This window comes from Hypoxylon trugodes, assembly GCF_022578975.1.
Source record: "Hypoxylon trugodes strain CBS 135444 unplaced genomic scaffold F4822scaffold_3, whole genome shotgun sequence".
Lineage (NCBI taxonomy): Eukaryota > Fungi > Ascomycota > Sordariomycetes > Xylariales > Hypoxylaceae > Hypoxylon > Hypoxylon trugodes.
The window spans coordinates 1,693,644-1,702,427 of NW_026250018.1; the positions used below are offsets into that span (position 1 = coordinate 1,693,644).

At 46.7% G+C, this 8,784-nt stretch overlaps 1 protein-coding gene across 1 annotated transcript; it reads right to left on the reverse strand.

Moving 5' to 3' along the window:
• Positions 1 to 3,953: 3,953 nt before the first annotated feature.
• F4822DRAFT_395124 (TPR-like protein) lies at positions 3,954 to 6,191 on the reverse strand. The gene is made up of 3 exons (XM_051457416.1): positions 6,068 to 6,191; positions 5,803 to 5,999; positions 3,954 to 5,743 (listed from the first exon to the last, which is right to left on the reverse strand). The coding sequence occupies exons 2-3, from the start codon at positions 5,903 to 5,905 to the stop codon at positions 4,167 to 4,169; spliced, it is 1,680 nt and encodes a 559-aa protein (XP_051316778.1). The 5' UTR covers positions 5,906 to 5,999; positions 6,068 to 6,191; the 3' UTR covers positions 3,954 to 4,166.
• Between the last annotated feature and the right edge of the window lie 2,593 nt (positions 6,192 to 8,784).

Below are 8,784 nucleotides of genomic sequence, written 5' to 3' on the forward strand. Positions count from 1 at the left end.
TCGCCGTTCGTTTACGGAATATTTTGACCCTATTAGAATTACTAGTCGTCTGCACGCTTTGACCCCGACATTTTGCCAGCACAGGGGAGACTTGCTTCTATTGGCCCGTTCGCCGAATCAGCTCTCTGCAACTAGTTGGATGCCCATGTGTTTTGCATGTTTTTGCATGTACATGTTGGTAGGCCAAGGTGGATCGCCTCGACATTTTACCAGCTGTATGCGTATGCAGTCAGTGTTATACTAATGCACCAGAATCCGGACAGAATGTGTCTTCCCACTGATTTCACTGGAACACGCTGGCCCGCGGATGTACGTTAAAGTATGGTAAACTTGGTTGAAAAAACCCACTGCTGCAGCTTTCTTCTATTTGTTCTAGAAGCCCACAAGAATTATTCGGAAGACCCCAATTCTACGACCATTACTAATAGCCCCTCAGGTATACTCCACGTTGGTTAAGATCTAAAGATTTTAGACTGACGCCTTACATCGACGGATGTAATAAGACGGACGTTATATAAGAAAGAAAAGAAAAAGCAAGAGAAAAATGATAGTTTATTTTAGTCATCTGACAGCCACATTGACAAGGGGAGATAACCGACGTCTTAGAGCCTTAGAGGTCGATCCCAGGCAAAGATCAGGGGGGGAAAACCACATCGCGAACAGTTTGAATCATCGGGGATAATAGTCCCCGCACTCTCTTTTCGAAAAGGGGAATAACCCCACTACCTAGGTACATGTACCCGTTGACAGAACAACCTTGAAAGCTTCGCAGACCCGGCAGGCCTCGTAGGCTTCGTCAACCTTTTTTGTGGTGGCTTGAAACACCACAACGAATGAGACAAATGCCAGGTTCGGTCACATCACCTATTCCGAACAGCGTTAACTGCCACGTCTCCAGGGACCCGGTTAGCAAAACGGCTCATGGCTTCTTGCGGCATATGACATCTAGGAAAATGTATCGACTTGCTTTTTAGAGTCGCAGAGGAGAATCATAAGTGCATCCGGCCTGTAGCTACTGGTATTTCGCTCATGGCGAGTGGCTGCTTAGAATGAAAAGCTTGTGGTGAGTTCGCGTTCCTACTGGACCCTTTTCCAAATGTGTTAGGTCCAGTTAAGCCGGCGGGGCCGCGGCCATGCATCACTTTCTATCAATTAGATGGCGTGTGGTTCGTGAGTTTCTGTTAGGTCGTATGTACGAATACGACCCAATAGTGATGGCAATGTAGCAATCGGTCGGCCGATTGCAACGTCGACACCTTGCTTGAAGACTACACTACACTACGATTTCCTACCTGCCTACTCTACGAGTAAATCAAGACCAACTGTCGCACTGAATATTATCTCACCTCACTCGAAATCCCGAGTGAGCCTCCTACTCTTTTTACTCAATATCTATCTCTAGGTATTACTCCTCCTCTTCCGCCTTTGACCGGCGAATAATATTCATCTCTTCACCGATATAGTGGCAACTTCGCGAAAACTTCGACTCCTTGCATAAGTCCTATGCACATCAGCACCGAAACCATCCCGATACTTGACTAACCAATTTCTAACTACCAGACGACATGACTCCGCAAAATATAGTCAAATATCTACTCCTTTAACGAATATTTCGTTCGATCGCCGTCTTGCCATGCTACCGAAGTATTATCTTATTCTATTTCAGCCTGCGTCAATTTCGGTCTCAGACAAAATCATGAATAGCCGTCCGATCAATGCCTTATAGGCATCCGCATTCGGCAGGTTGGTGTACATAAAATGAGCTCTTCCTTCATCCGAAATCCTATCTACTTCCTTCATGCAGTCATATTGAGATGCATGATGTGAATCTATATACACTGACATGGTCTACTACTACCAGATTACGTACGTACGCAATTTTGAGGTAGTCCGTGAGACATAGCATGATGCAAGAAACATGGGCGTCTAGACTATTGCGGTAAGTTCCGCAACTAATACCTAATACTGTCACCCCTTAAAAGATGTGTGAAAACCCAATAGCTACCGTGACACGCATCATTAAGCCCAGTTCCCTCTATATGGGACGTATGGTATGGAAATGACTGCACAACGGGCCGGCCCTTGGTTAGGTACCCAAGCCCAAGCGGTCGTAGGTAGGGTTTTGTTAAGAATCGGTCAGAGAGTGGCGAACGAAACCACGACAATTCGAAGCGCACTCCACCGCGGACCACTCCCGCAACTCCATTTTCTGCCATTTTCTGGAGACGGTCAAAAGAACCCTATCCACTCCTTCGCATCACCCCCATATTAAACAATTCCGTGGGGATATGTAGTCAACAACCAGACGGGGGAAAATATAGACCAAATTAACAGCGGCGTGACGATGAGACACTATTCGCAATTCATGAGATCTTACGCAGCCGAAGTCCCAATGAAGAAACAACAATTGACTTATACGGGATGGATAGATGCTGTGCTGATCGATATCACATTAGACTCCTTTTTTACTAGCTGCAACTCCAATGCGAAATGCGTAATGGCCGAGGTAAATCATGCCTCTTTAACGGTGCCAAGTTCCGCCTACCGATGCACATTTTCAAGTTAGCGTCGCCAATATCTACACGGCAAACCAGGATTAACATCAATTAACACTAGTAATTAACTCGCGTGGGATAGCTTCGCAGGCAAAATATTGGATCGTCTTTCTTAGTGACGGGTAGCAATGCTTCTTCGACACATCACGCAAGAAAAAGGAAAACCCCTAATCTGAGATCGGTTGCGGTACGGCAGCGAGCGGGTGTCACCCTTGCTTTGTGGCTGCCGATGTGACTATGGCCCACAGCGTCCCAAGAAAATGCTCAACGAACGAGAAACCCAAGGGAGTACCTCGCTATCCATGCAGGTTATTTCCCAGGTATGTATGGATTCAGAAACGAAGACAAAGTTGCTACGGCCCTCTTACGATGAGCGGTGTCAAAAACATTCTCTAAAATTTGAGACAAGTCTCACAACTTACCTAGGTGTACTTGAGATGCCGGACCGGACTCGGAGAAGATCAACTAGCTTCGTAAGTTGGGCTTCTTGGCCCCCACGAGACGGACGGCTCACAGACAATTCAGGAACACCGAGCCATACATACATCAAGCGTGTCAACGAATCCACCCCAGCCCATCCACATGGCAGATGTATGTGCTACATACATACGTAGGCCGTCAGTACCTACTCTAATGACTAAGAGAACCCCATATACCGTTCAACTAAGGACCAGGCTCTCTAATTATGGGATATATCAGAAACGGGATAAGAACAAGCAACAGCATAACGACTTAATGATCCGACAACAATGGCTTGACTTCGATCATTTCATCTAGACTACGTAAGTTGTACATACAGACATACCGATCAGCGTCCACATAACTCCATGTGATGATTGGGGCCGATATCGTAATGAAAAATATGACAAGCTGAGCAAGGGCACAACATCTTTTTATCTTACACATAAGGTACCAGGTATCCATCTAAAATACTCGCCAAATTGTTTTATTACAGCCGATTCTCTGGGGCTGGCGCAAGCATATTTCGTTCGTTCATTTTCTACTTGAATTTTAAATCTTGACCGCTTTTTCACGCTTCCATGCCCGCATCCGCGGGTAATCCAAGTACGTGGCTGGGGAAATTATCGTGGAAAAAAAAAAGAACACATATCAAATGAAACTGAGGCGTAGGACGAACGAGTGAGGGTTAGGGTCATTTAAATGGGGCGCACAAATTTTTCTTAATGAATAGGATACTGGAAGAAGAAATAAAAAACATAAAACAGAATCGAACAGCAAAGTGGACATCGTGCTCCGCTTTCAGCCATGGCGATGGAGCTCAAGACTGCACGTTTCAAGCAACTCGATCGTAAACATCAATTGGATTACACGATGATCAGCAGGGGATCAAGAAAAAAAATATGTAAGTCACGTAGGCATCCATTTGGATATACTACCTTACTGGTTAGGTCGTAGCAAGTTCAATGCTGTCAGCAACATGCAAGTCAGACATAGCCCTTGCATCGAACCCAAGGACGAACCGTAAGATGTACAGTTCTTTATCATTTTCAGCGGCATATCATGCCTATCTAGATACCTAGGTAGTAGTAGGTATTATCTTCGTTACTCGTAAACTACCAATCTCAACTCCACTAGCACCGCATCCCGCGGTCAAGGTAACAAGCCGGCCGTCTCATCTAGGGCCTTGTTCAACAACTCCGTCGCAATGGGGTCTTGGGGATGAATCGCAAGCGCCTCATGCAGGACCTCAACCGCAAGGTCAAACTTACCACCCTGCTCCATATAAATCAACCCCTTCGCCGCGAATATAGCAGCGTCCTTCCCGCCCTGGCGCAGCACCTCATCGAACTGATCCAGCGCCTCATCGTACCTCTTCATACGACGATACGCATGCGCCAAATTCGTCCTCGCCGACAACCAAGCGCCCGGCTCAGCATCAATCTCCTCCGCGACCTCCAGCGCCTTCAAAAACAGGGTAGCCGCATCCTGCGGTCTATCCTGATGGTAATACACCACTCCCATCTCATTCAAAAGCAGGGGATCGGTTTTACATAACCCATACGCAGTTTTCAGAAACTCATCTGCTAGCGTCATGTTATTGAGTGCATGATTCTGCATCCCGAGGAATACTTGGGGGAGGTGCGTGCCCATGAATAACCGCGCGGCGGTCGAATACGCGGATATAGCTTGGTCGTGCTCGCCTTCGGCCGCGAAGGTATGCGCGAATCCGATCCAGGCTGGGCCGAAGTGCGGGTCCATCATGCTCGCTTTACTAAAGTAGCGACGGGCTTCCGCGATCTTCTCGATGGCGAAGTAGTATATCCCGACCGCGAGCCAGGTGCACGGCTCCTCGGGGTGGGTGTCGGCTAGGTCGTGGGATACGAGGAAGAGTACGTTTTTCTTTTTAAGCTCGTAGAGACAGGCTAGGTGCACGGGGTAGATGCTGAAGTTGTATTTGTCTTCTTGCAGGACGGACTCGGTGATGGCTAGGGCGTCTTTGTACCGGCATTGGGTGTAGAGTAGGTCCGCTCGGGCAAGTAGTAAGTCGGGATTAGTGGCAAGATTGTAGTGTGTAGATAATGTCTCGTAAGCAGTCGTAAAGGTTGTAGGGTTTCGGTATTTGGAGAGTCGTGTGGTGTAAATCATTTTGGTAAATTCGGCCGCCTCTTGTGATGAAGAGGGGTCTGAGGAGACATGAATAGCATCAAAATCTAGTGATTCCAAAAATTGCCATTCTTCGTCTGGCGACATGAGAGAGTTCTTCATCAATTGCTGGAAGGCCTCAAAACATTGTACGTCTATGCGCACGGCGTCTTTATAGCACTCCTTCGCCCGGTCGAATGCATTCTGTTTCGCATAGCAGATACCCCTTAGAAAACACATAGCGGCCTCAAAACGTCGGTTCGCCGCCTCATCCTCGGAGAGTTCATCTCTCTGTTGTTGTGCTCTGGATGCAGCCGCTCCGCGGTGTGTAACGGAGCGTCCGCTCGTGTGTTGCGTCTTCCGCTTATTTGCTGGGTTATGAATCAAGTGCGTGGGGTTGCGCTCACCCAGCACTTGCAGTGCTTCCTCAAACCGGGACTGCTTGATAAAGCAATGGCCAGCAAGATAACGACAAGATGGATTGCGGGTAATTAAATCTTGCTTAGCGAGGAAAGCCTGTGCACGAGTGTAGTTTCCTGTAGCAAAATGAACTTGTGCGAGCCAGAAGGCATCATTATCGTCATCTGCGATGATACTTAGTATGAGGTATACAGCAGAAAAATATTTCAGATACCCAACTCACGCGTTAATGCCAAGAGCTTATCGCCGATGAAAATAGCCGAGTCATACTGAGCCTTATTCCAGGCGTCTTGCCTCCATTCACGGAGGAAGTTTTCCATGCTCATTTTGCCCAATTAACAAGTTCATATGCGTGGTAGTCGAAATAGTATAGATGAAGTCTTATGAGTGTTTGTTGTGGTGAGACGCGTCTGTGCGCAGCTATCGCGAGGCACAGGTATAAATAAGTGCTAAGCAATATAAAAGCATACCTCAAGTAGGTGAATTACCTTGATAATCAAGGATATCGCAACAGAGTCATTTCGATCGTTTGAATGAAGCGGTTTCCTCCCTGACTATATTGTTTGCAGCATCTTTTTCTGTTAAAATACATTGCTTGTTGGTATTTTGTAGTTGGATAAGTTCAATTGATCCATGCTGTCACGCGCAGCGGGGCTGAACAGTCCACTGAAAGTTAGGCTAGTCTCAGCCCTAAATCCGCTAATTTAGTTCACCATATCGCCGTAGATGTCCAGTACCAGTTACCAGGTTGGAATTATAGTTTGGAATAACTGCTAGGATAACTTACATGCAGAAGCCAAATAGAATAATAAATTGGAATAATAAGAGGCACCGAAATCTAATTTGAGTTTTCGAAGAGTATATAAAGTTCGTAGAATGCTACACTGTTCTAGAAAAATCATACTCTTCTCTATCCTCATCCTCATCCTCTTCTTCATCTTCATCTTCATCTTCATCTTCAATCACGGTATCAAAACGACGGCCAGATCCGTTTCAATGTGAGCACCCGGGCTTATCCGAAAGTTAGGAAAAATCCTATCTCATCCCGGGGTCTGGTGGTATCAACACCAGGTCTTAGATCAGTTCCCTGCTATAAATGGCCTTCCCGTAACATATTTGAACAAATCGTTTTAGCACCGGAATGATAAGTAGAGAGGCGAGGATCCATTCATAAGACTGCCTGCACCATTACGTTTCCCGCTGCCTTCTCCTAGTCAATAGCGACCGACAAGATGAACATCAACATCACGGCTCATCGTTTTAGTATAGACGGATGGCATGCGACATTGCGGCCTAGAGCTTAGTCACATTCGATCGGCATACCATTGATTTAGGTAGCCGGTACTGTTCTCTTCCCGACACCACAACATCCGAGTTCGCCCGGGACGGTTCAGAATAAGATACGGAAAAGTTAGGGCGGGTCCGGGCTGGGGTCTCCGAGTTATCCATTGGTAATGGGAAGGCCGGAGACCCTAGCAAAGACTACAACTTAATGACAAAGTCAGAGAAGATGTCATATTCTATGAGTGGTACGTTCCTTTAGCGGAACGCTATGAGAGACCATCTTCCCGAGCTCCCCCATGATGTATCGGAGCCACCTAACAAGAGAGATTCGATTGACTAACATAATCATCCAAATACCAGGCCCAATCAGGGTAGCCATGCTGCACCTCCCCCGACCGATGAGCACAAGCCATAGGGGTCGAAGTTGGTAGGGCTTGCGGGCAAGTGATGTAGGTGTTCGGTGGACCGTAGGGGGCTGGCTTGCAGGTACTATGTAAACAGGAACCCTTTCGTATGTTAGCAGTTACTAGAAGCCTTCCATATTTGGGGATTCAGAGAACAATATGCGAAAATTCTACTCGAGCTCCATTACCACTAAATGATCTGTCTCTGACCTTCCCCCATGCGTATGGATTGCTTTTCAGATTACCTAGGTAATTGTTAACAGGCTTAAGCTCACCAAATCTGGTCAAGAGATGAATGCTATTGGTATTCCCTAGTTATCTTATGACTCACGCTGAATAGATCTCGGGATTCAATCCCGGACTTGTCATACGCACCCCTCAACGACGCCACTCAGCTTCTTAGTTGTCGCAGGTACAGCGCCATCGGGGGTCGTAATTCACGCAATTTCACCAATCTCTATACCACTGGAGGAGGTACAAGCCAAAGAGACGGGGGGGCTTTAGCTGGCTATGAACTTCCGAAACAGCAAATGGGTCTAGACTCAGGCCAGATTTGTATCGGCATCGTGCACTTTTCTGCCAAATGGCGACTAGTTTATGATTGCCACCGCGCGGAGGTCAACGATAGTATCGAATATGATATCCTCGACCTACTACTCGGCTTGGGCCTTGTTGAAGAGGCTAATGCCATTTAGTATTGTCTTGAGACGAGCAACCACATTGTTGAGATCTTTAGATCTTCTCGCTGATGATTCTTGGTGTACAGTACGGTAGCCATTCGCACATGGTGATCTATCTAGCTTCGTAAGCCACGTATTACATTCTTGGTCACAGCCGGATTCGGGGTTCGGGCGCAATATGGAATTCCGACGAGGGCTCGCACAAATGTTGACGCCACAAACTATTAGCGTCTCAGATTTAAGAGTAAGAAAAAAAGGATGAGATAGGGTTTATGTAGAGCTGAGATAGGCGCATGAAAGTCGGCTTATTTAAATCAAGGAATTATCTATAAGCGGCGAAGAGCCAACGAATAGGATAAGAGTTACCCGAAAAAAGTGCAAGGTTTCCCCAGAATAATCGACTCTTAACTTTGGCACCGGCAGCTTGGCTACATAGATAAAATAGCGATAAACCATCAACTCTATTCCCTCGTATGAGTCCACGAATCGTGATGTGATATTTGCGCGTTATGGGACGGGACTATGCTGATAAAGGTAACAACCTTTACGACATTCCCTGATCGGTAAATTAGGGATGTTAGCAATAGGATTGGGAGGTAGCTCCGCGCCGCATGCAAGCCACGCAAGACATTGTCCGTAATTGGAGAGGTTTCGGAGTCGCTTTTTCACTTCTAACATAGGCACGTAGCGTATAATGGGAGGCGTCTCGCCAAGTCTACAGGGTGGTGTTTGTTTGGTGCGTGACGTAGTACAATCTTGCAAGGCTCGTGCCGTCTTTGCCGACCTGGTTTCTTGGTATTTTTTTATCAAAGGGGGGGATGCACAAACAATAGGCAA